Source organism: Triplophysa rosa, linkage group LG7 (assembly GCF_024868665.1).
Source record: "Triplophysa rosa linkage group LG7, Trosa_1v2, whole genome shotgun sequence".
In the NCBI taxonomy this organism is placed as follows: Eukaryota; Metazoa; Chordata; class Actinopteri; order Cypriniformes; family Nemacheilidae; genus Triplophysa; species Triplophysa rosa.
The window spans coordinates 21,721,435-21,749,100 of NC_079896.1; the positions used below are offsets into that span (position 1 = coordinate 21,721,435).

General features: G+C 38.1%; 1 protein-coding gene across 1 annotated transcript; it reads left to right on the forward strand.

The window, feature by feature from the left end:
* Nucleotides 1-5: 5 nt before the first annotated feature.
* Nucleotides 6-27,632, forward strand: gpd2 (glycerol-3-phosphate dehydrogenase 2 (mitochondrial)). The gene is made up of 17 exons (XM_057338300.1): nt 6-119; nt 1,889-1,989; nt 5,115-5,286; nt 5,670-5,794; nt 6,393-6,490; nt 7,968-8,131; nt 10,685-10,849; nt 11,709-11,853; nt 11,953-12,146; nt 19,223-19,357; nt 19,622-19,797; nt 21,477-21,608; nt 21,738-21,896; nt 22,952-23,064; nt 23,150-23,228; nt 25,523-25,621; nt 25,941-27,632. Exons 2-17 carry the CDS (start codon nt 1,891-1,893, stop codon nt 26,064-26,066), a joined length of 2,181 nt encoding a protein of 726 aa, XP_057194283.1. The 5' UTR covers nt 6-119; nt 1,889-1,890; the 3' UTR covers nt 26,067-27,632.
* The last annotated feature ends 34 nt before the right edge of the window (nt 27,633-27,666 follow it).

The window sequence follows — 27,666 nt, forward strand, 5'->3', positions numbered from 1 at the left end:
ACTTCCTGTCATTCTACTTCCTGAATTCCTGAATAAGTACCAACACTGTTGTTACCATCACTGTCTATGATTTTCTTATTTGGCCATCATCATCATCATCATCATCGTCGCCAAAACCAGTAAGTAAAAACCGGGAGTATTGACATTTTGTTTGCTGTGTTACTGGACGAAACCTTATGTATCGTCGAGACTGTCCGAGTCTATTTCTGGAAGCGAGCCAGCCACTGTTGCTTTCAGCCCATTGGGTGTGCGTTCTTAAAAAACGTAAAACGAATACGCTTGATCATCAGTTAAATTCACAGCTGTATGCTTCGTGTCATCGCATCTTTTTTGTCACGAACCATATTTGCGATATTAGTAATAGGGTTTATGAGAGTACGTGATGGTCTGGATGGAAGGTTAACATGCCACTGAATTGCAGGACGGGCATCATTGGCAAATAACTGTTTTGTGGTTTCCAATTTGAAAAAAAAACAAGTCAGGCTTAGCCTCGCGTATGTTTAAATTGGAGAGCTTTACACTATATTCGTCCAAATCTCATATTAATATGAACATTCACTGTAAAAGAATAAGGTGCAAGATCTCTCTCGCTTTAAATGGGTTTTAGCCTTTCTCTCCCCAGCACATGGTGGCTATAATGGGGCCATGCGGTACAGGCGTGATTTCAAACAGTGTAGTAACATGACTCATTCACTTCCTCTAGTATCGTGTAGTGATCCCTACCCAGGGCATAAGGTCGACATGAGAGAGCAATTGCCATTGACCTTCACCAGAGTGCCCTAACCGTGGCTATTCAAACAAATGTATCTGTAGTAAGTGAATTGACAGTTTTGTTGCTAGACTGACACACCTTAAAGGGACAGTTCACCCAAAAATAAAAATTCTGTCCTGTAAACATTTCTGAACACATAGAATGATATTCGGAAGAATGCTTGTAACCAAACAGTTCTTGGCCGCCATTGACTACCATAGCTTTCCTGTGGCTCAGTGGTTAGAGCATGGCACTAGCAATGCCAATGTCATGGGTTCGATCCCAGGGGATTGCACATAGTCATAAACAAAAAAATGTGTAACAATGCAATGTTAGTTGCTTTTAAGCATCTGCCAAATGCATAAATGTAAACGTAAATAGTTGGAAAAATTACAATAGTAGTTAAAGGTGCCCCAGAACCGTTTGCTTTCCTACATTCTTCAAAATATCTTCTACTGTGTTCACCAGAACAAAGAAATTTAAAAAGCAACTTGAGGGTGAGTAAATGAAGACAGAAGTTTCATTTTTGGGTGAACTGTTCCTTTAAAACAATGGGTTCCCTGCTCCAATACCATTTAAAATTTGATTTAAAGGCGGGGTGTCCGATTTCTCTTAGCCGTTGATGTTCAAATCACCAAAACAGACACACCCCTACCCCCATCTTTCGCTTTCGTCAGCACTCGGCTCGGCTAATGTCCGTCCTGTGCACTGTGCACCTTACTGCTGATTGGCTACAAGGTTGTTTTGGTACTCGGCCCGACTCAGTTGTCTAAAGCGTAATTTGGAAATCGGTTACCCTGCCTTTAATAACTTGTTAATAAAGTAGTCCTGAAATAGGTGTCTTTTAAGGGGGGCATGCAGAATGTTTTAAGGGTTCTCCAGGAACAAGATTGGGAACCATTCCTATCAAATTACACAAGCAGTCTTGGAATAAATTAAAATGGAAAATATTATGGGTCTTTAAGTAATACAAAGCACTGGACACAATGCATAATTCCTTATGTTGTTGTTTAAGTACTATACAAATATTCAATCATGAAAACTTAAAATCAATATTAAATGTAAATTACTCAGTGGCTGGTGTATAGGGGCTGTTGAACAGTATAATTTGCTGATAATTTCTGAAATCTATTGCAGGGATGGCTTTCAGAAAAGCAGTGAAGGGGACCCTAATAGGGGGCGGAGCTGTAGCATCAGCCTTCGGCCTATCACAGTTATTTGAATACAGAAAGAATCAGGTAAACATTTCAATATCTTCATCAATATTGTTGCTTTGCCTCATACAATTTTGTCAAATTCTTTCGACGAATGCCAAACTTTTGGTTTCACATCCATACACTGACTCCTACAGGATAGATTGCAGAATACCCAGAGAGCACCTGTTTACACCCATCTGTAGCAGGACATGTCTTGTCCTGACTCAGGAATGTGCCCTTTGTGTTTATATAACTTTGAAGGCACAGTTGTTCAGGCCATGTATTTTGATACAACTCTCTTTATCTCAAAGCACAAATCAGTTACAGGCTATTTTTAACACTTCGTTATTTATCATTCTTGAAGATTAATTCATATTTTGATCTGGAAAACCACTTAAAAACAGACGATGACACATTTCAAGAACGAGCGCTACAAAACCCATTAATACTCATGTACAATATAATATCTTCAAACTTACTCTGTTCTCTCTCTAGGGCAGACTGTCGTATTAAAATCAGGTTTTGTTTGCTAAAGGGAGATTACACTTGAACAGTGATACACACATTGTTTTAAAGATCTCGCTTGAATATGTAATCATGAACAATCTGATCCCCATTCACGCCATCAGGGAGTGTGTCACACACCATGTTCCGTCTGTATTTAAACTAGTAAGAACCCCAGGGGTCTCATCTGTTTAGATGCTATACCAAATATCGGAAGGTCAAGTAGATTAAGATAATCAACAAGGCTTTCTGAAACAAATGAAGAAAAAAGACAGACCCTTGAAGAGCAATGGGAGTCCTGATTTTCTCTCTCATCATTTATTTAAATCTTCCCAATCCCATTTTGTCCATTATCTTGCATCTTAACTGTTCCAATCCCAATGAAACTCCAGGGAGCGAGAGAATTATGCACTCTCAAGGATGAGGTTGCCATGGAGAAAGTCACAACACAAATAATTTGGCGAAAAACGCAGGTACAAAAAGACTGTAAATTTGATGGAAAATTCAGGTTAACTTTGTTGATAGGATTTGAACAGAATTGTATAGTGCGGCCACTGAGTTTTTAAGGTCAACAACATCACCTTCACATCACATTTGCATCCCGCGTTAAGCATTTCACTGACACATCCTTTGTTCTAATGTTTCTCCATTTGTTTATTTGTTTTTTTTGTCCTTGTGTCATCTCAATGCAGCCTAAATGGGTAAGCGAGAAAGTCAAAAGAGAGAATGAATTTGCTTTCCAAAAATTGCTTGCAATCATGCATGTGGCAGATGCTAATCTTTGGGATTGTAATGTAAATTTGTTGAGTGTGTGTGTGTGTTTGTCTCCTCTATGGCAAGGGCACTGTTACACTCTGGCTAAAGTGTATTTGCATGAAATTCTCTGTTTCCGTCATGCACTTGTCGTGATTGCAGGACAGCCTCTCTTAATAATGTGCGGATGTTTTAAATACGTCTGTCCTTGGAAATAGACACTAATTACCGAATCTTGTTTTTACGTGCTGTTACTGTCTAAATTGCAAATGTCTGTGCTCATTTGGTCATTTGCAAGTCAAATGGACCCTACGGGCTTTTGGGGGCAGATTGATGTAATCATTCAGGCCAAATGCTAACGAAAAATGAATAAAACGTTTCATTACGGCTAAAACACTCGACACCTTGCTTCTCCCATGCTTGTTTTGTCTTCATTCGGATCTCGCGTTGGAGAGGTTTTTGCTTGTGTAGCGGACACTGATGCGACTGACTGATTGACAGCTGCTTTAAATGAATAGCTCACCTTCAAAATGAAAATTCTGTCATCGTTTACTCACCCTGTTGTCATTTGAAACCTGTATGATCTTTCTTCTGCAAAACACAAAAATAGATGTCTTGAAAAATGTTGGTAACCAAAAACCATTGATCCCCGTTGACTTCTATTGAATGGGCACAAAACCAATGCAAGTCATATGGGACCAACGGTTTTCTGTTACTAACATTCTTAAAAATATCTTCTTTTATGTTCTGCTGAAGAAAGAAAGTCATAGAGGTTTGAAATGACGAGTAAATAATGACAGAATTTTCATTTTAAAGGTGAACTATTCCTTTAATACTGTCAGTTTCTTGACTTACAAAGACTTTAGCAAAGGAACACTAGGATTAATATGAAGTGAGCAATCTGAAAACAGTTTTGGGAATTGTTTTCGTAGTTTAGGTATAAAACAGGATTTATACAACTGAGGGACACTTTGGTCTTAAAGGGATAGTTCACCCAAAAATAAAAATTCAGTCATCATTTGTTTAGCCTCTTGTCATTTCAAACCAGAACACAAAAGAAGATTTTTAAAAATGTTGGGAACCGAACAACAGCGGTACCCATTCTCTTGCATTGGTTTTGTGTCCATTCAATAGAAGTCAATGGGTACCGCCGATGTTCGGGTACCAACATCTTTCAATATTTTATTTTGTGTTGTGCAGAAGAAAGAAAGTCATACAGTTTTGAAATGACATGAGGGTGAGTAAATAATGACAACTATCACTTTATTATTCACTGTATTCCGTATGTAATTACTGTATATTTTGTACTATAGAAATAATTTTCAGTTACAGTATATTAATATATAGTTGCAGTATATCTTCAGTATGTGTGTTTCTTGGGAATTGAACCCTCAACCTTGGTGTTGCAAGTGGCAGGCTCTATCAATTGGGCTCTAAGTTGTATCTGTTATAATAAAAGGTCAAAGTGCAAGTTGCCATAAAAGTGACCATGTCATGAATGCTAATCCTTTATCCTTAATACTTGATTTTAGTGTGTATATTGTGTAACTAGAACTGTTATGTCACTTCAAAGTCGAATGAAGTCTGATAACCAAACACTAAGCTAAAACAAACTAACAATCACACATTCGTTTCAATACCAACATCTTTGCATGGTGACTAATGTTATTTTTCATGATGTGCGATTTATTATGATAGAAGTGCATGTTCAATACTAGAATACGTTTCCAGATTTCTTGTTCAATTACATCTACTTCTCATTTTAAATATGTAGAAATATAAAAAATGATGACATCTTTAAGTTAATCATGGTCAGCTTTAGAGATTCTGGATTGCATCTTTTGAGATTGTAATGACGTGTAATTCGACTTCTTTGTTTGTTTTCTTTTTAACCTGTTGGCTGTGTCCAGGCTCAGTTGGCATATGTTGAAGCACAGGGTGAGTTAAAGGTGCCATTTAAAGATGCTCTGCCAACAAGAGAAGAACAACTTTCAACACTGAAAAATACTGAAGAGTTTGATGTGTTGGTGGTGGGGGGTGGAGCCACAGGCTCAGGATGTGCCTTAGATGCTGTCACACGGAGTAAGTACTGTTTCATGTATTTATTGATATTTAATTTATTCACATTTAACTTATTGTATTTTTGTTTTGTCATCCATATTTTTTAATTCAACATGGAAAATCTACAGTTCTGTTGTCAGTTTTAATACGTCAGTTTGGCATTATTCTTAGAATTTTGTTAAAATTAGAAGATTTATTCAGCTCTGGGGGTCAATACCAGGCAGAAAATGGCTGGATGCAATAAGGACATTCTGATATTTCCGTCCTCATGCATACTACAGATAGCGGTGAAAAGCTGTATGTAAATGACATCAGCTGCTGCCTAAATATTTGCCACCATAAGGTCTTGAAATGCCAGTGCATTGTCTGATTCTTTCCTAACCTGTCTTCCTGCCCCCGTCCAGATCTGAAGACCGCCCTTGTAGAACGGAGCGATTTTTCATCTGGCACCAGCAGCAGAAGCACCAAGCTCATTCACGGAGGGGTCCGTTATCTGCAGAAAGCCATCATGAAACTAGATTATGAGCAGGTGAAGGCCCCATTTTTCCCTATTTGGCCCTAATAATTCGAAGAAGAATTGCAAGGCGTCTTACGCCACCGCTGTGACATTTTGAGCACCTGTCAGAGAGGCAGACAGGCACAAACATTCTGCAGATAGAAGATAGCATTCAGCAGATCTGAGGCACCCGTGTGGGAAAATGTAACCAAACCGTAGTCTGAACAACAATCAGATCTTCAATATAATAGAAAATGACATTGTAAAGTGAAAAATGAGCAGCCATCTTAGATTATAAAAATAAAGTGTGACTTTGTTTCGGGTTAAAATAATTTTCCTTACCCACATATGCAGAGGCAACAATAGGCGGTTGATTTTCCAGAAAAGTGTACAGTCAAAACAATGCACTGTTTAAGTGACATGACTTGGCTCAACCAATGGCATGAAAGGGTGGGGCTATCTGTTTGGCCTGCCAAGGGAAGACACGAGAGCGTTTGGGAAAGAAATTATGCTTTAATACAAGATCAGCTCAATTTTATTTAATATTACTGATAACAAAATAGAACAATATGATGGACATAAAAAAATAAACAGTTTTTATTTAACATAATATTAACTTTTCTCTCCGCAGTACATGATGGTGAAAGAGGCCCTTCATGAGCGTGCCAATCTACTGGACATTGCCCCTCACCTGTCTGCACCTTTACCCATAATGCTTCCTGTTTACAAGTAAGTAAAAACATTGAACTGATGAATAATCTTTTAAAATGCACCTTTTTAAATAATTAAAACTAATAAAAAGTACTACAATAGAAGATGGAAGAAAAGTTAAAGAGAAACACTGTACTGTAGACATGCTTGTTAAATAAAAGACAGTTTTTGGTAATAAAATCCATTGATAAGTTCACAAAAATGGCATTAAACCTTTCATGCGGTCATCTGCAGCAGGTAGGTAAGGATATTCTGTGGATCAATGTTGATCCTTTCACCTCGTGCCTTTGACCCTTGTCATTCTGGGTTTTTAAAGGATCTTCCTGTCCGTACCATCATCATTACTAATTACTCCTGGCATTTATGCTTTGCTCTGATATTTAAAGCAGTCCGAGAACTATGAAAGGGTCACTGAAAAGAAAAACCTCAAGATTACATCATTTGCTTGTCAGATTTTTTTTACTTGGAATAAATATTTCACAAGCTGCTGTATAACTTGGCGTACTTGGAAAAATCCAATGTCATAACGTCATTCAACCCACATATAACAATGTCTACTGTAATTATTTACCTAGTTAGACGCTATATTCCTTAACTTTAATGAATTGCTCAAAAAGATTGACCAACTCATGTTATTGTTTTGAATCAGTCTTACAAATCTTTCACTGAATTAAAGCGAGGTTACTGAATTACTATATCTTACTTAATGTTACTCCTTTCCAGACAAATCATTAAACGGCTCAAAATGAAGCAAGTGCAAAGCGCAAAAATGATACAAATATACATATTCACATTTTTATAGATACATATTTTTGCATTTGCATTTTTATATTCAATAATTTAAAAGCATTTGAATGTTGAATGTTTATTTTAAATGAATTATTTTAATTGAGTAAAATATTATCAGTATTATCAACCTTGGATTGTTTGTTTTAAATATGAAATTTGTTGGGGTGGGATTCATATTTTTTATATTATATACAGCCGAGACCATTCCACATTTTCATTTAATCTACACTTTTAGATGCGTTGTGGCCATTCCAGTCCAGTGTTTGTCATTCCTGAGGTTTCAATTTGTTGAAATTCAACAAAGTCATTCAACAGCAATGTGAAAGACACATGAAAACATCAAAAATAGTTTTGAACTTTTCCTAAATACATGTACAAATATTATTGTTGTCTTGCCTCAAAGTGAATATGAACTTGTTTTCTTTGCAGAAAATATTTCTAAATGCAGAGCATATTTTCTGCTATATTGACCTGTTTCTCCAGATTTCATTTTCTGCAGATAAATGCAAATAGAAACAATATTTTTATTTGAAATTTGGCAGAAATATTGTTAGTAGTTCACAGGATAAAACAAAGTGATCTAAACGCATATAAATACCAGTAAATTCAGAAAAACAGAAAATAATTTTGTAATGCTCTCTTCATTTTTTTCCAGGGGTAAATATTTAATGTTTGTGCAAACTGTAACTATTAAAATTCTGTCCAGGTGGTGGCAGTTACCATATTACTGGGCCGGCATTAAGATGTACGACCTAGTGGCCGGAACATACTGTCTGAAGAGCAGCTACGTCCTGAGCAAAAGCAAAGCCCTGGAGCTTTTTCCTATGCTGAAGAAAGACAAGCTAGTGGGAGCTATTGTCTACTATGATGGTGAGAAACTGTTTTTTGGATTTGTAAAACAAAAATGCTGTCTTTAGTTAGTATATTTATGCATTTCACACAGGCTTTTATCCAAAGTGCATTACATTTTTTCATGAATACATGCGTTCCTTTGTAATTCCTGTTAGCAACACTATTCTGCTGTTTCTTATATCTGTTACTGCCAAATATATCACAACTGCTGTCATTTGCCATTCCGTGGCAATAAGTTCAAATTTATTGAACTCTCCGTGACATTCCTGCATATTCTCAACAGTGCAAAATCCACCACTGGCTGTTACAGCCAAACCCGCAGTCGTCGCTCCCATGTCTCTGTTGGCCCGTCTGTGCCCCGGGCCGCCTGAGGCTGCCACCAGGCAAAACTTCCATATGTTACTGGTTAGTCTGGGTGTGCAGAACTCGTCCCCTTTGCTCAAGCTCTCGTCAATGGCAGCACAAGCCCCGCCCTCCAACCCTGCCTCCCGGTTCTCCCTGTCACAGCGCATTTGGCCAGCGACAGCACGCACGTTCGCTCACAGGGTCGGCGGGCGGCTTATATTCAGGGGGCGTGCGGCGGCTATCTGAGCAACGATCTGTCACATCGAGTCCCTCCACGGTAGAAACCAAGTCAAAGAGACGTCTTGATGTTCTGTTCCCTGCCGCGCCTTGTTTATGTGCCGTCAGTGACAGTTCCGAGACGTGCCTTTACGTTCAGGAACTTCTTCATTTGTGTATCTTTGTGTGTGTGGGGGGGCGGACTTGAAGCAGGAGATTGTAATGACAGTTTAGAGGCGCGTTTTATTCGTTCCTCTCCTGACGTCCGTTCCTCTCTCCCTCCCCCCACCATCCCTCCTTCCCCTGGGTTGTCAGCCGGCTTTTCTCTCCAATTATTCAATCTGGAACAATCACGGCCGTGACATTTCCAAATCTGACCTTCTCCGCTGGAGATCGCAGCCTGCCTGTCGCTATTTGCTTCCCTCTATTTCTCTCGCTCTCCGTACTCCCTCTCTTTTCGTCCTTCTCCCCTCTCTTGCGCTCGCTCGCTCTCACTTTTGGAAGATTTCTCATCTGCATGCACGGCCGCCTGTCACATCCCTCCTCCGCTATGATATGTCATTCATTCTTTCTGTAGGCCTTTCTTTTTATGAATCTAATCTGACACTAAAACTCGCTTATCTGCGTTTTCACTCATTTGTAATGCCGCGTTTTCTTTAATTCATTATAATTTGACTCGGAGCTCTTTTCACCATACCTGCGAGCTGTAGTAACATTTAAGATCAGCCGAGCGTTTCTTGCCTGCCGCTGCAGGTCACAGTTTGCCGTGTTAGCACGCTTAATACACGTATGTGTGTATTGCAGTTGTTGGAGATTCTCGGGATGTTTAGAGGACGTTTTTACTGCATGGTGAGGTTGAGCACATAGCCGTGAGCGTGGAGGCAGATTTAGGCAGCGAGGGGTTCATGGCATCTCTAACAAAGCATGCTGGTGCCTTCACCGCACATTATTCTTGGAGAAGTGTGCCCTTTAAACAGGCTTCCTGCTTGCTTTTTTCTTTATTGTCTGGTGGAGCCCAGAGCATGTATTAGCATTAGACATGCTTACGTGGGTTACCTACCCCTCTGGTTCTATAGCATCGAGAACACAGACAGCCTGAGCCTTAATGCAGAAAACTGATCTTTTTTTATTAAGTAACCAGCTTTTATTTGCAAAGTTTACTGTAATTCAAGATCCCATGATAACATTGGACTAGGTTACAAAAATGTTACTTTTTTTTTTACATAGAAGCTTCTAAGACATTTAGACATTATGTGTTTGTTTGAGGGAGTGTTTCTAATCTATTTTGTATGCTAAACGTCTACTTGATTATATATCCTTAAAGCGATACTACACCCAAAAATAACATTTACTCACCCTCAAGTTGTTCTAAACCTGTATACATTTCTTTGTTCTGATGAACACAGAGAAAGATATTTGGAAAAATGTTAGCAACTGACATTTCTGGGACATCATTGACTACCATAGTAGGAAAAATCATTGTATTTTGTATAATGAACTTTTTTTGTTCTGTTGAACACAATATTAGAATAATAGTAAAGCAAACGGCACCTTTGACTTCTATTTTATTTTTCCTACTATGGTAGTCAATGATGTCCCAGAAATGTCAGTTGCTAACATTTTTTCCCAATATCATTCTCTGATATTTAATCAGAGAATATAATTAAAAAAATCTAATAATTAAAATTTTTGTGTGCACAGTAAAATCGCCAGTGTTAAAAAGGTCAAATTAACACTCACAGTGTATATATAATCCACACTTTGAGAGTGTGGGTTATATAAACACTGTGAGAGTTAATTTGACCCTTTTTAACACTGCCGATTTTACTGTGTGGAGTATCCCTTTAAAGAGAAAAGTAAAATGTAAAAAATATATTAAATTGTGTTTTTTGGAGTCCAAAATGCAATATTAGCAAGTTGCTTTACTGAAATAAGTGTCTATTTCATATCCCCGGTTATGTTATTGTATTGTTGTGTTAATTGTATTTTTGTCTCCGTTTTTTTTTTCAGGACAGCACAATGACTCGCGTATGAATCTGGCCATTGCGCTCACAGCGGCCCGTCACGGGGCGGCCATTGCCAACTACACCGAGGTGGTGCATTTGCTGAAGAAAGCAGACCCCGAAACAGGCAAAGAGACAGTATGCGGAGCACTCTGCAGGGATGTAGTCACGGGTGAGACGTCCATAAAATGACACAAATGACTTATGACGTATTACAATGTATACATTACAATGTGTGTGATTTAACACGTACATATGTTCATAGATCATTCACTTTTATTACTGTATATGCACAAACAGTTAAAATAATATTCAAGAAACTACTTACACAAATACTTCAAATACTGTATCAACTCTTGTTTTAAAACAGGAAAAGATCTATTTAAGCTCCAAAAATAATAAATGGTATTGATTGTACACAATAATATAAGCCCACTTTTGCGTATTAACATATGATTATTTGATGAATTACAGTGTAATACAATTTTATTCAAAAGTTTAGGATCACTTGACTGAAATGTGTTTTGTGATCTTAAAAGTAATTTGATCCAAAGGCATTTGCTTATATATTTATAAGAGTAAATAAGTGCCCAGCATTAATGGGAACTCATTCAAAACAGTTTAAAAAGCATCTCGGGTTGAGACCTAAAGAAACTGGCTGATAAAATACCAATTCTGTATATTTAAGGCAAATGGTAGATACTTTGAAGACAGTAAAATATAAAATCATCACATTATTGTTTTGATGAGTTTTTTATTCTACACTTTAGAAAAAATATTAATAAGGAATGAATAAGTGATCCTAATCTTTTGAACAGTAGTGTACATATCATACATATTAGCCAATTGTATAAAGAAGTCATTTGTGAATTGAAACTTAAAGGTACAGTGACAAACTTGAGAGTCAGTGAGAGGGTGGGCAATAACTGTCTTAAAATTATGAAGGAATTTGTAAATGAAGAGATTTGTGGTAACGTTCCCTGCAGTCAGTCATGTTCAGTCTGTGTAACACCTCATGCTGCCGTTCACAGGGCAGGAGTTCGACGTTCGTGCCAAATGTGTCATTAACGCTACCGGCCCATTCACCGACTCGCTGCGTAAAATGGACAACCAGAAAACTGCCAAAATCTGTCAGCCCAGTGCAGGAGTGCACATCGTCATACCTGGATATTACAGGTACCCCTTTTATTCTCTTCAACCTCTTTTTCTCATTGTCCTTTCCTCATTTGTTTTGATGCCATTTTTAATACAGATAATAATGCCTTCAATTTTCAGCCCTGACAATATGGGACTGTTAGATCCCGCCACCAGCGATGGCCGTGTCATTTTCTTCCTGCCCTGGGAGAAGATGACGATCGCTGGGACAACAGACACGCCCACTGAGGTCACAGCCCATCCCATCCCTATGGAGGAGGACATCAACTTCATCCTTAGCGAAGTCCGGAATTACCTCAGCCCTGACGTGGAAGGTAATATTACCCGCCTGTGTGAATTTTCTGCAACTGTACCTGTCAGGTGGAATGTTTGTACGCAATGTGCAAAAGGATGGCTGAACATTTCATAATAGACATGACCAATTTAGAGAAAATTAGAGAGGCAGTATAATTTTATTAAGCAAACATTTTATTTATATACGATAGAGGTGTCACAATACACCTGTATTTTCAATAACCTTGATATTTAAGACAATGATTATCGATATCGTGTTAAATCTACACATGATAATAATGACCAAATAATGACCGTAAATAATGACCAAAAATCTTGAGTACCTGTAGAGTAGTATTGCATACTTCGTATCTTCGAGGAGTATTTAGTTTGATCACATTTATAAAAGATAGATACAGCTGTACGATTATTTCCGAAAGCATACGGCGCGTGCGGGGGGAGGGGTAGGCTGAACTAAAGCACGTGCGCACCCATTGCCAACAAAACACAGACATCAGTTTCACTCACTCATGCGGTTCATGTCCGGCATCTTTTAGCGCTGGGACGGCTCCATATATCAGTTTCAAACGATCTCCAAATCCAGCGTTATATCCACCGTTTATATAACATTCATCACCCAAATGCAGTGAACAAACAAACACCTGAACTTCGCGAACATATGCTCTCTCTCTCTCTCCTGCACACAAGTGAAAGTGACGTCTGCGCATGCTCCTTCTCCTGCTCTCCTGCTCTCCTTGCTGCTGTGTGGGCGTGCCGCGGGAGAATTGTCCAATAAGGGACTAAGAAAAATTGTTACGAAACAGTTTTATATGTTCGAAAAAAACTTTCCGAAACCTGTACGATCGCTGGGGGAGTGTATCGAGCACAGAAATACTACGTAATACGCCCAACTCGTTTTTTGACAAGTTGACCATGTTAAGCATGAGAAGACAGCACGTTTATTGTAAAGTAGTCAGAATGAATGACACACTGTTGCACGGCCGCTTTAATAATAGCTACGTGTTTGTAAGTTTCCTTTATCATATATTTCCTTTAAAATACCAAGTGGAGTTAAAAACAAGTTTAAATACGACATAATTAGACAATATTCAACAAGAAATATTAAATATATTGTACATTTTCAACAACTGAGTGATGGATTCAGAGTGCACGTGCGGCGTTGTCAAGGTAACATTTGGCCAGTCATTCCCTTTGTGAAGGGAGTTCCAAATGCATACACGAGAGACAGTAATGCCCTACACCCTTCAAAGAGTTCACTTCAAGGGCTCAGCCCTTCGAAGGGAGTAGGGGATAGGGATGCTCACTTCCGTTTGGAAAATGGCCAATCTCACAGAGATTCATAACTATTTTACTAGGTGGCTAATTCATGTGAATTCGTACTAATGTGAATTATACAAAAGCGTACGATTATTCGAAAAACGCAATACGGAAGCCCCTCCCTTAACCCCACTTTACTGGCACAAAAGCAAATCGCAAAAATTCATACGAATCTTGTAAAATAGTTTCTAATTTTCTTGAGATTGGATAGGTTGGATAATATAGTTATCGGAAAACGGTAAAGCGAAATTCTGATATCGTGACACCCCTAATATGCATTTATATGCACTACCATTTAAATGTTTAGGGTCACTTACTAATTCCTTCATATTTTTTCCACATTTTATAATGCTAGTAAATTAATCAGAACATAATTGGAACCAGAAAAGTGCACGAAGAACACTCAAGAATCCCAAGATGCACAGTATGTCTGAATGGGTGTAATACTTCTGTATGATGATCTTTATCCCTCATAAAACAGCATTCTGTGTTTGTGTCTGTCTGTCTGAGGGTCTCGCATGCATGCAGACAGAGACACCGGTTGTGTTGGGTCTAGTAACTGCTAGCTGAGGCTGATAACTACTCACTGAATCTCCCTTTGTGAGTGGAGGTATTGATTTCAGAGCGCAGCCCTCTAATTGTTCAAAGCGCGGTGGATGCGGGCTTGATTGCTTGATTGATTAGCTTCATAACTCATTTTCTCCTACAAAAAATGCTTCCCCTTTCTCTGATTTTTGAGAAAGTCACTACGACTTGAGTCTCGGGATCTCAGTCAGTGTCTTTTAGCTGCAGTACAAAGCCATCTGCCTTACGACATGCAGTGTGACGGCTACCGTACGGCAGGGTGTCTTCTGTTTCGCACGGGCGTGAACAAGTGACCGGGCGACCGTTTTGACCCGGGAGGGAGGGATGGTAATGTGAATAAAAGTAGATTGTAAGGGGGGATTGACAGAGACCTTGCCTCTGGATGATGGGTTCAGGCTGGGCTTGGACTTGCTCCTTAGAAGGCAGCTGAAGGGATCTGACTGTGGGAGATCTGCCACACTAACAGTCTAGGGGCAAGATCATGTTGTTTGTCCCTCGAATAAAGATATTGTTTGAGAGAGAGCTAGGCAATGATGAACTGAGAGATTTTAAAGGTGCTGTGTGTAATTTTTTGGAGGATCTACTGACATAAATGCAATATAATATACACAACCATGTCTTCAGAATTGTATAAAGACCTTACATAATAAAGCGTTATGTTCTTATTTCCTTAGAATGAGCTATTTTTATCTACATACACAGCAGGTCCCCTTACATGGAATGTTGTTTCTAGAGTAGCCCTAAACAGAGAAACTGCTCTACAGAGCGCGTTTCGTAGAAACGCTGTCTGGTAACACTTTACTTAAAGGCTTTATGTATAATGCATTATAAAGGGTTTTTACTGCATTATAATTATTCATAATGTGTGTTGTAATACATTAAATGTTGTTGTAAAGACGTATAACAAAATTAAAAATGGAAAAGTGTAACAATAAATTGATAAGTGTTATAATGTATTGACTGTAGTTATTACAATTATTCATGGGACATTACAATGCATTATAAGGTGCATTACAAGGCATAAATTAAACATTAAAGGTGTCATGAACTGGGCTTGTTTATTGTTTATACTGTTGTATGAGATCTACTTATGATGTTCGTGTGGTTTTTACATTCAAAAACATCAAAATCAACAAGTAATAAGCTATTTTCTACCCGGGTTTTGAGGCCGGCTCGACAAAAACTCGGTGTTAATGGGCGTGCCGCATTGAAGACTTGGAAGTAAACGCCCACTGCTATGATTGGATAGCAGTTTGTGTAGTAAACTTAGTTGGAGCCTTCTGTGAATAGACACGTAACGTTAGGTTACACAGCCCTATTCGCACGGGATTAGTATTATCTGGGGACCTCGTGTGATTTATAAATGACCTCCCCACATCTGTATTTCATGTGGCGCATTCGCACGGGATAAATGAAGCCTGTGATTTTACTCAAATTTACTTACTTATTTCCCGGATGTGATGGCAAGGCTTTGCTTATAGTTTGTATAGCCTATAGTTGTATGGTGTTTAATGATATATGACCGTACCTGTCAGCATTTGAGTGGGTCTCAAATGTTACGAGAGTTTCCATGATAAATAAAGAAACGGGAGACTCCCTGCCAAAACGACAGTGTTAGCAGGTAATTTATGGATATGACCCAGCACCCGAAACAATATCAAAACACTTCAAAACAGTCTCCATTATTCGCAAACGGTGGATAAAACCTTGAAAAATGATATATGAGCCCGCCAAATCACAAAGATGCCGATTCGCACGGGACTGATATTATCACAGGACCTCGGTGTTCAAAATATGGTAGGTAATTTGTAGGGGAATTTTTTCTTTACAAATTACAGACATGGCCGATTCGCACGGGATTAAGATCACAGACAACCTCTGCAATTATTACAAATGACTAGAAGTCCCCTGGTAATACTAATCCTGTGCGAATAGGGCTCAGGGCATATCAAGCGATCTCTAACAAAGCAATAGTGATGCATAGTACAAAAATGTTTTACTCACGTAAGATTGCTGCGCCATTCCTCTCGGATCCAATATTGACGGCACAGCACTGCTTTTTAATTTTAGTCTCTCCGCAAATCCAGCGTCGACCTGTGCCTTGTTCACAAAGGAATCCGCGGTGAAATGAAGCAAACTAACGCTCAATGTTTTACCAACGTGAGCTGGAACGTCTTTAAAAATAAACTTCAACCACACATTACTAATGTCGTAATCCGAAGGAAGGTTATGCAGCGACTGTGTTCTTCCACAACCATGGCACTGACTGCACAATATTTTGCGATCTTTAATGGCATGTTTATTGCTTGCTCAACGGTGTTCAACCTATCTATAGATAAGTGCATTCCAGGACCTGCCTTCGCTGGGCCTGGTGTCAATAACAGTTGTAATTTCAGTAACAAAGGCGTTTTCAGTTCTGACACTTACAGGATGTTCACTTGATTACGATTCCCTCTTATATAACAAAAGCTTGGGTTAAAATGGACGTCTTAATTCATCCTTTAAAACTACTTTTATAATGAATTATACATATATGCTTTAAGGAAACTGTTACCCGTTATCTCCTTCGGCAAAGAAGCGAAAACGCGACAACATCTTTGTCGTGTGAGAGCCCCCGTAGACCTCACCGCTAAACGTTGCCGCTAAAATTTCCACATTGCTCCTTTAAAGGCCCAGTCAGTGAAATCTAGCGGCAAGGTTGCGAATTGCAACCAACCGCTCACTCCACCCCTCCCTTTCGAAACACTACGACGGCTGACAGAACATGGCGAATTACATGCAAGGGGACCCGTGGTGTATGTAGGTAGAAACAGCTCATTCTAAGGTAATAAAAACATAACGCTTCATTGTGTAAGCTCTTTATACACCTCTGAAGACATAGTTATGTATATTATATTGCATTTCTATCAATAGATCATCCCAAAAATTACACACTGGACCTTTAAGGAAAAAAATGATGGCCTTTTTTCCTTGTTCAGAAATGTCCAATATTAATAATTTTATTAACAACATGTTTAAAGGAGTTTACCACTAAAAAGCATAATAGCATAGTTATTAAAACCAGGGATGCACCGATGTATCGGTCGACGATATTAATCTGCCGATATTGGATTAATTTAACACCATCGGCATATCGGCAATAGCATGAAAAAGGCCGATACTGATGGTTTATTAATTAACTGCATGGAGGAAATGAGTTGCATGTCTGAATAATCCAACGTTTTTCTCTGAGCAAAATAATTAAATAGCAATAGCACAGACTTTATTCAAATTTCTTAAAGAAATGTTCAATTATAAGTCAAATATGAGTTAATGTTCCTAATAAAAGAAAAATTGAATAGCAAAAATCACCTTTGAAGATTGTCATGTTGTCTTATTTTATTTTTATCTTAACTTGTGCCTCTCTTAAAATGTTAAATGGATCCAATTCATGTTCAGTAAAATTAATTCAATGCAGAAAAACTAACTAATATTGTATAGTACTGTATGCAATTGACCAATATCGGAATCGGACGATCTGAATCGGAATCCTATCGGTGCATCCCTAATTAAAACCATTTACAGCGCATCTTATTTATCAGTCCATCCATTTCTCGAGAATCGACTTCACAGCATCGACGTTGCAAGCATCATGCACTACCAACTGCAATACAGGAACACATTTTCCATTCCTGTAGAACTCTAGGAAATGGACTGAATTCTCCCCTCGAGAATTTGATTACTCGAATGCATTCGACAGCCCGGTGTTCTATTGCTGAGGTTCATTTAGGCAGATGTGTGTGTGTGTGTGTTGTTGGTCTCCTGGTACGCTATCTGCAGAGCTCCCAGCCCTGTCATAAATGTTTCAAAGATGCCCTTTGATAATGAGAATGCTGTCTGTGTTTTCCCTCCCATTCAGAAATATCAACCTGCATATTACAGTGGCAGGTGTACCGCGGATCAATACACAACTCCTTCTTAATAATTAATGCTTGAGATGTCACCACAATAGGGAAATTGACTCCGGACTCATACGCGGTGTTGCAATTTGTTGGTTTTAACAAAGAAATGAAGCAAGTCAATGGAAAACATATTTTAGCCCCATCGGTGGCAGACCTCACAAGGTGGTTTCTATGTGCAGTCTTGCTTGCTTCCGTTGTTCCCCTGTGGCCATCTATCAAATAAAATAGTTTTTAATGCAAAGGTCTCCAACTTTATATTTAGACAGTTAGATATGAATGCACATCCTAAACCTCGTATCTCAATTTTTCATGATGTTTTTTTTTTTTCTCAAAAATTATTATTATTATTCACCCTTTATGTTTGTCTCTGGGTTTTGCAAATATCTAACCAATAAAAAGTATTAAAAAATGCAGTATGTTTTTCCATTTCCTGAAAAACAGTGAATTTGGACATCCGAGGTTTTAAAAGGACAGCGTCGATATGGAGAGTAGTGGAGCCCAACAGTTAGAACACCTATTTTCAACAATGTTGGTTAATCTGGAAGCATTTTTGCCATTAATTTTCCTCTAGCATATTTAAAATTCACTTTAAAAAAAAAGAAATGGAAAAAGGGACTTATTGGAACAGTAAATCTGAATAAGATATATTATTGTTCCTGTGAGTTGTTATTATTATTATTAAATAATTATTTTAAATGAACTACAATACATTGTAGAACTTTATACTTCTCATGAGTATGAAATAAATATTTGATAGTATCTTGGAGTATTTTGGAGTATCTGGTTACTGCTACGCTTTTTTGGTTCTTGGTTCTCAGTATCATGGGTCGTGTAGTTCATTACTGAGAAAGTATTTTTTGTTGTTTTTTGCCTTTATTGTTTATAGGACAGTGACAGGAAAGAGGTGACAGGAAAGTATTGATGAGTGGGACATATGGGATTGGGACGTGACCCGGGTCAGGCCCAGGTCACCATTAACCAAGAGCACATGTTTGTGTGGAGCATAGACCACAGACAGCTCTACAGTTCTGACGGAAATCATATATTTCTAAAGTGAAGTTTAAATGCAACACGTTATTTACATCCGTCTTAAAAAATTCAAACATTATCTCTAAAAATCAATTTCATTGTAGAGAAAACGGGATTTTATTTTACTTCCGGAACCCAACTGTTATGCCCTATCGGAGCAGTGTCAATCAGATACTCTTCAGCTGTCAGACCTTGTCAGTGTTTATAGTTTCTGTGCTTTTCAGTGCGGCGAGGGGATGTCCTGGCAGCCTGGAGTGGCATTCGTCCCCTGGTCACTGACCCCAACTCCAAAGACACGCAGTCCATCTGTCGCAACCATGTCGTCAACATCAGCGACAGCGGCCTTATAACCATTGCTGGTCAGTTTCCTCTCCCAATTTGTGCCTCATTCTATACCGTATATTTGTTGCGAGAAAGTTGAATTCGATTTTTTTTTTTAATTATGAACCCTTCGAATATTCTGATCATTGAGCACACAGTTGTCTTTTAATAATAAGAATTACACAAAAAATACAGTTTTGTAATAAAAAATCAGCCAATATGGTTACTGACAATAAAAAAATGTTACACTAGGGTTCCCCATGCTCGTGAATAAACATTTAACTATAATCTCCCCTTTCCAGGTGGGAAGTGGACCACCTACCGCTCCATGGCCGAGGAGACCCTCGACGTGGCCGTAAAAGCTCACAACCTCTCCGCCGGGCCCAGCAGGACTGTCGGTTTGATGCTGGAGGGTGGGAAAGACTGGACCCCCACCCTGTACATTCGCTTAGTTCAAGACTACGGTTTGGAGAACGAGGTGGGTTGTATAGCTAACCGCTCGACTCCAATCTGTGCTCTTTGGAGTGGGTTCAGCCGCTTCGTAATGCCTCGGTCCCTCATGATTCTGTGGGAGAGAGAAAGTCTGGCAACCCCTTGTTAGAAAGCCAAGAGCTTGATGGAGCCATAGCGCTACCACGGATGTTGTTTTGCCAGCATATTTAAAAAGGTCAGCATGCAGATATTTTTGACAGCACTTGACCTTTGGTGAGAGATGTAACAGAAGAGTTCGAAACCAAGTAAACGGGGCCGTGTTTATTTGTTCGAACGCTTAATAAGGCGAAGGATACCGCGTTTCATACACGAATGAAAGAACTATGAAGAGGCCAGAGAGAACGTGTTTAAAATCTTGTATTAGCCGTAAACAATGTACAATGGATTTCCTGAGGATGTTGGAATTTAGTTAAGCACAGAATTTAACCTAGGAGATACTAGTAAGATTTAAGTCCAGGGTTTCATTAGTCAGTTGCAATCTGTTATGTTTGTGCATAATCTCATAATGCGTCCTAGCTGACTCATGAAAAAAGAAACTATAAAACACAGATTTTTTAATATATTTTTTGAATAGTGCATAGTTTCCATTTTTATTTACGTTGCTGTTTAGTTGTTACATTAGTTTAAGAATGGTATTTAAGGTTTTGTATTTACTGTAATTAACTTAACTAAGTTAAGTAATTTTACTTTATTGAGTATTAGTAATTTTTTATTAGTAATTTATTGTTTTATTCAAATATGTATATATTTTATTTTAGTTTGACAATGTTTTGTTGATTCCCCAACTGACTATAAATACTAAAACTTAAACAAACTCAAATAAATGTTATGTTTATAAATTATATTAATACATATTAATGTAAACTTAATTATTAATAAAAATATATATATGAAATACATTAACTATATTTTATTTTAGTATTCATGGTCATTTGGGGAATCAACAAAACATTGAGTTAAATTTATATTTAAAATAAAGAAGACCTTTGAAGCCACATTTGTATTTACACAGGAACCACAATTACAGGAAACAGTGAATCAGCTTTTTTTGTTGCCAGGTTTTGTTTTGTTTTGTTTTGTTTCTGACATGTTCAGTGACAACAGCAAAGTTTAAGTGCCACATTCGATTTAAACAGAACCAAATCTGAATCAGAATCAGAACACAAAAATGTAAAATTTTCAAGCTTGTTTTCTTATCTTTTCTTGAACCTGTTCATTAACCCTTGATGATCTCTGTTAATATTGTTAATTTTAAAGCCCTTAAAGGTCCAGTGTGTGAAATTTAGCGGCAGCTAGCGGTGAGGTTGCGAATTGCAACCAACGGCTCACTGCACCCCTCCCTTTCGATGCACTACTGTGGCTGACACAGGACTAAGATGTCATCAAGTTTTCGTTTCTTTGCCAAAGGAGATCATGTATTTACGAAATGCGCTCTGTAGAGCAGATTGTCCGTTTAGGGCTACTGTAGAAACAACATGGCGAATTCCATGCACGGTGTATGTAGGTAAAATATAGCTAATTTGAAGTTCATTAAAACATCCAGCTTCATTGTGTAAGGTCTTTATACACCTCTGTAGATATAGTAATGTATATTAAATGACATTTCTGTCAATAGACCCTCCTAATAATTACATATTTACGAAACAGTTTTTATTTTACACACAGGTTGCCCAGCACCTGGCAGCCACCTATGGAGGAAGAGCTTTCGAAGTGGCCAAGATGGCTCGGGTGACAGGCAAGCGATGGCCCATAGTGGGGAAACGTCTTGTTTCTGAATTTCCTTACATAGAGAGTGAAGTGAGCACCTTGAAATGCTAAGACCAAAATCTTAAAACTTAATGTTTAACGTGTAATGTAATAATACATGGAAGCCTGGTTTCTTCAAAACTATGTTAAATTTAAACGATGCTTTCTGTCTGGATCTAGGTGCAATATGCTATAAAGGAGTACGCTTGCACAGCCATCGATGTTATCGCTCGCCGAACACGTCTGGGCTTTCTGAATGTGCAGGCTGCAGACGAGGGTCTTCCACGTATTGTTGAGATCATGGGCAAAGAGCTGCAGTGGAGCGAGCAAAAAAAGAAAGTATGTGCTTCTTGTGTCATCAGCATCGTCATTTTCAACTAAATGACAATTTTACAGTTTGAATCGAATGGACGGTTCATCCTAAAATAACCATTCTGACATCATTTACTCACCCTGTAAATGTCCACATAAATGTGAAATATAAGGCATGATTCGTTTAAATTCATATTCAATGTGACACATTATTCAGAACAATTCTGAATTGTCCAAAGCCAATGTTTTTACTTTGAACACTATATGCAAGTGCTACTTCTGCCCTAAACGCATTTTTCTCTTTTTGTTCTGACCAAAGCAAAAGGTCTCAGCCAGGCTAATTTAGGGAACAGCTACTAATAGACCGTAACTATTGTTAGCGTGACTCTTGAATAGTCTTTCTAACACCGAGTCGCTGCTTCACGATAAGAACACAATTCAGCTTTACAATAAGCGCCCAGCCCAACACCTCCAGTCATCTAGACTATTACGTCTGCGCTCGCGGGGGTAATTGAAAGTGAGGGTGTATGCAAGCGGGTGATAGAGTTACCGCAGGTTGCACGCTGGTCGTAGGTTTCCTGTCTGATAAACAGAAAGACTAATAATAGCGCAGATCACTGTGCAGCTTTGATACTTTTCGGTTCCCATGAGTTCAGATCGGCTCACAATGCAGGTGTACCACACCCAGCGCACACGGACCCTCCGTACACACGCATGCACGCTGACACAATGCTCGGCTGGGAGCTGTGATCCAGATCCATGATCCATTGATTCAGATATGGCAGGAACATTTATGTTATGTGTTATTATGTTAGCTGCATAAAAACACGTTTTAGTCATTATTTTGCTGCTTCTGATTTGATCAAATAGTATTTGCTGAAATAAATCACTATGTCATATGGTTTGAAATGGACTTAGAAAAACGTTGTGTAAATGTTGCGCTTCTAAATTTTGAAACTGGTTCTCATTTATGTGTCATTTAAGTATCATCTTTCTCTGTGTTGTCTCTGTCTCATAGAAACAATTCATTTAAATGAATTTAATTGTGTTTCTTTTTCCACCGATCATGTGTTTGTCTGTAGGAAGAGCTGGAGGCAGCTAAGCAGTTCCTGTACATGGAGATGGGTTATAAAGCTCGCTCTGAGCAGCTCAGCAAGACAACAATAACATCACTTACTCTCGGAGAGGTGCAAAGGTACAATATAGCCATGTTCAGTATGGGTGTCTACATGCATCTACGTCTCTCATTGCCATAATATTGTCATTATTATGATTGACAGGTATAAAAAGCGCTTTTACAAGTTTGATAAGGATAGCAAAGGCTTTATCACAACGTTGGATGTCCAGCAGGTTCTAGAGGTGAGAGATAATCTCTTATTTAGGTACAATCTCTAACGCGGTGTAATGAAATACTGAATAAGAATGTTTTATTCATTCTTATTCTGTGCATGAACGCATGTTGGTCAGAGAAAAATCAGAATAGAGATTTACTCATAATAAATATTTCTCTGTACATGTTACATTTTATGCGTATATAATCAGTAAACATATCGAAATATCACAAAATGAAGTACTTCTTGATTGGAAGGACACATTTGCAAATAAAAACTAGTGATATAAAGACTAGCGATAGACCAACACAGTATATCGCTGTGACCGATATATCACAGAGGCCAATATTATTATTTTTTAGTTCTTTGTATTAAAAAATACTTATATTTGTTGTTTTTTTACAGTATATTTGTATGAATTGTCTGTATGTCTCTCATTTTCTGTAATGACTTTTGTGTTATATCGCCCTCATATCGGACTTATTGCTTTCTCAATATCGGTATTGGCATCAGCCATTAAAAAATCCCATATCAGTTGACCATTAAAGGGATAGTTCACCCAAAAATGAAATTTCTGTCATCATTTACTCACCCTCAGTTGTTCCCAAACTGGAATAAAATCTTTGTTGGATGTGGGAAACTAAACAGTTCTGGGGCACCATTAACAACCATAGTAGTTTTTCCCTACTATGGAGGTCTATAGTGCCTCAGATCTGTTTGGTTATGAACATTCTTCCAAATATCTTTCTTTGTGTTCAGCAAAGCAACGGAATTTACAGAGGTTCGGAACAACTTGAGAGTGAGTGAATGAATTTCATTTTTGGCTGGACTATCCCTTTAATAAAGACAAGGATGAAGCAGTGCCAACAAAACAGTCTTACCAATAAACTAACAATATATTTTAAGCAAAAGCAATGACAGTGATTTGGTAACCGAGGTGTTGTGCTTGTGTAAAGAGTGAAATAATCATAATCGGTGATGGTTCTTATGCAACAGCGGATGTTAGTCAGAAGGTTGGAAAACGTTACCCGCAAGGGAACCATTCACTTTCAATGAAAGTGAGAGAGTGGTAGCGGAACTCCTGGGGTTTCACGGGAGCGTGTGACTATATCTATCATCAGAGGTGGGTAGAGTAGCCAAAATCTTTACTCAAGTAAAAGTACAAGTAACTAGAGAAATTGTTACTCAAGTAAAAGTACAAGTCACTATTTTAAAAATTACTTGAGTAAAAGTAAAAAAGTATGTAATGAAAAAACTACTCAAGTAGCTAGTTACTTAGTTACTTTGTATTTGATTATATAGGGCTACTACATTTAATTTATATTAATGCCAATATTTTAATATTACATTTTACTCAATATTTTTAATTATCTTAAGCATATATCTTTGCAATATACTAGAGAGACTAAAGAATAGACAAACACAGAAGAGACGAGCATTTCTGTAAATTTCATCTAGTCCTGATGTTAATGTAGTTTACACAACTTATTTAGAAGAATAGACCATGTCAAACTAAAGCGAACCTGCAGAGTTTTGCGTTAAAAATGCATTTAACTAAACTCAGAGCATTTCCTAAGATGATCTAGAACATCTGCAGTGCTCTCTTAAATGAAGAGCATTTATCATTGCTGGCAAACAATATGACACATTTGCAGTTTTGATTGTATAGATATAGATTAATATCCACTTCATCCAACGCTCTTTGAGATTTGCGTGTTCTTAAGTTTCACGCTACGAGGAGTGAGTAATCCTGCTTCAGATGATTCAGATCGTGCTGCGAACTGAACAAATCATTTGAACTGATTCATTAGCCTATTCAAATGGTTTTGCCCATTGTTCAATTAATGCTTTCAAAAGAATCGACTCAAAAGAATCGATCACTCGGGAATGCCCGTAAAAAGAGACGACAACCTTGAAATAAACAACGCGTTTTAACAAGCATATTTTAAAATGAAGGAACGAAGGAATGTCACGCAATGTAACGAAGTAAAAGTACAGATTTTCTATTAGAAATTTACTCAAGTAAGAGTAAAAGTACACACTTTTAATTTGACTTAAAAAGTATATTTTCCAAAATGTTACTCAAGTAAATGTAACGAAGTAAATGTAGCGCGTTACTACCCACCTCTGTCTAGCATGAATAACTGTCTATCTATCACCATGAAATAAGGTGCTAAATAATTCTCCATGTAAATTGCTCATTTGCCGTTATTCTCTCCAATCTCATTGTCTCTGTTTCTGACGCTGCCCTTAACATTTCCAATCACTCTGGCTCTAATGTACCCCCGATACCGATTCTATCGCTGATTTGTGCTCTTTCAGAAACTCGGCATTCAAATTGATGAGAACGCTCTTCACGAGATCCTCAGCGAGGTGGACCTCAACAAAAACGGACAAGTGGAACTGGATGAGTTCCTGCAGGTACGAAGCTTTACCCTTAGAACCTGTAACGGCACAGATATTAATACACCAGTATTCCATATTCAGAGAGTGTGAAAGCTTCAATATGAAAACTGCTTGTTGTCTGTCAGTACTTCCATGTTTTGTCATGAGCTGACTGGCTTGCAGTGTTTCTCGGAAATGGCGTAATAATGAGCACCAGTAATATAAAGCATGAATCTGACCTCTGAATCGCGTGGGTCACAAAAAGGTGTTAAGGTGGCGTTCACCCTTCGAGCCCAGAGCTTTGACCACTAAGCTGCCGTTAGCTCTTTGACTGCATGTGTTTTGCTCTCTACAGCTCATGACTGCGGTCCAGAGAGGGCAAATCTCCGACAGCCGTCTGGCTATCCTGATGAAGACGGCGGAGGAGGGGCTGGACCTGAGAGGACCCGTCTCGGTTGATCGCAGCGGAGGCGGAGTTTGATTCTTAACTACAAACCGAAACATTCACCAGAGGACGGCTCCAACCACCAACTTTGACTAACACCAAAAACGCTGTACGCTGTGCCTACGCCGGTCAGATCACAAGCACATCCTGTTAAACCATGAACTCATCGAAGCAATTGGCTGCCTTTGATTATTTCACAATCATTTTTGTAATGTGTTAAGTGCTCGCTCATTTGTAAGTCGCTTTGGATAAGTGTCTGCTAAATGAGTCAATGTAAATGTTTGGAAATCTTAAAGCTTTTGTTTTCGCATGCTTCACGCACACGTATTTCGAATGACAAAATGAATAACTTTAAAGAAGAATGTATTCTTAAAGAGTATATATTTTTATCACACTCTATGTATTAATCTGTAATATTGCTAATGCATGCTGGTAAGCATGAATCGTTTCTTTAATGTCTCTCTGAGCTTTTAATCCAGTGAGTTTTGGGTTTGTTTTATGAATGTGATGTACTGTAAACAGAGAGAAGATTCAAGGGCTCCTGGTGTTGTCTTAGGTAAAAATGCACTAAATATTTCGCAGGTTTACACTGTAAACTTTTACTCACTATTACTGTTCTGAACAACAGTCGTTTCACTCCTAGGTAATTTAACATTTTCTGATTTTATTCTAAATCAAGTGTTTCCAAATGACAAGATTATGTTGAAATCACTGATCATTTTAATATTTTCTACAGATCAGATATTTAAAGTTCTGTAATCTGGTATGTGTTCAGTGTTTTGAGACTGTAGATGCACGAGCTTCAGTCGAACGGGAGGATTTTACAGATTATAATGAAATGTAAGAGCACTTGTTTAAATGTCGAACATGTTATCCCTGTTTCGAATTCATGAACAGTCAAACTCCATTTCAGTTTTCTTTTCTTCGAAAACCTAGGCTGGTAATTGGTCATTTGTTTATCATGATATGAGATATTAATATGTAAATTGTCAAATGCATCTTTTTGCAATGTAAAGGGTTACAGGGAATGTACTTTATGTGCCTTGCTTTCTATAGAGACATACTGTAGATCTTTGCATGTCGAAGCGCACACTCTGAAACACACTCGTAGTGCTTTTACGTGACTGTGTATTGTGATGTAAACATAATTGTGTATATGTTTTTATTTAGTTTATTTATGATCATATATGTTCTCTTACAAAAACTTGTTTTAAATTGAATCACCAATGACAACATTTATTTGAGTTTAATTAAAACAAATATGTATTTTGTGCAATTCGGAACCATCTGTTTTAGTTCGTTTTCACCATGTAATGACCTATTTGTTGTTTAAATGCTAAAAGACGACCACAAGGCTTGTCATAGATCTTCGGGGGTCAGATTGTTTGTCTGAACTGAACAATGCCAAATAAGAAGCGAGGGCTGGACTGTCCGCGTTTGCATGAGAGAAATAGAAGTTCAACTAATCATTTATTGTTGGTCCTGACTGGATGTAATTTCAGCCTGAGCCGGAGTGAATGAGATGCATACTGTATGGTAAAAATGTTCAGTAAATCAATCTGACAGACACAATTCTGTAATTAAATGTATCCGGTTGCTTTCGCATTGTTTGGGTGGGCCGTTTTCTGAGTGACTG

What these genes read in the sequence shown, in the direction of transcription:
- gpd2 (XM_057338300.1), top strand. Translation starts at nt 1,891, where the DNA reads ATGGCTTTCAGAAAAGCAGTGAAGGGGACCCTAATAGGGGGCGGAGCT. An exon ending in TTCCTTACATAGAGAGTGAA is followed by an intron (nt 21,609 to 21,737) that starts GTGAGCACCTTG and finishes GTCTGGATCTAG; the next exon opens with GTGCAATATGCTATAAAGGA. An exon ending in ATGTCCAGCAGGTTCTAGAG is followed by an intron (nt 23,229 to 25,522) that starts GTGAGAGATAAT and finishes GTGCTCTTTCAG; the next exon opens with AAACTCGGCATTCAAATTGA.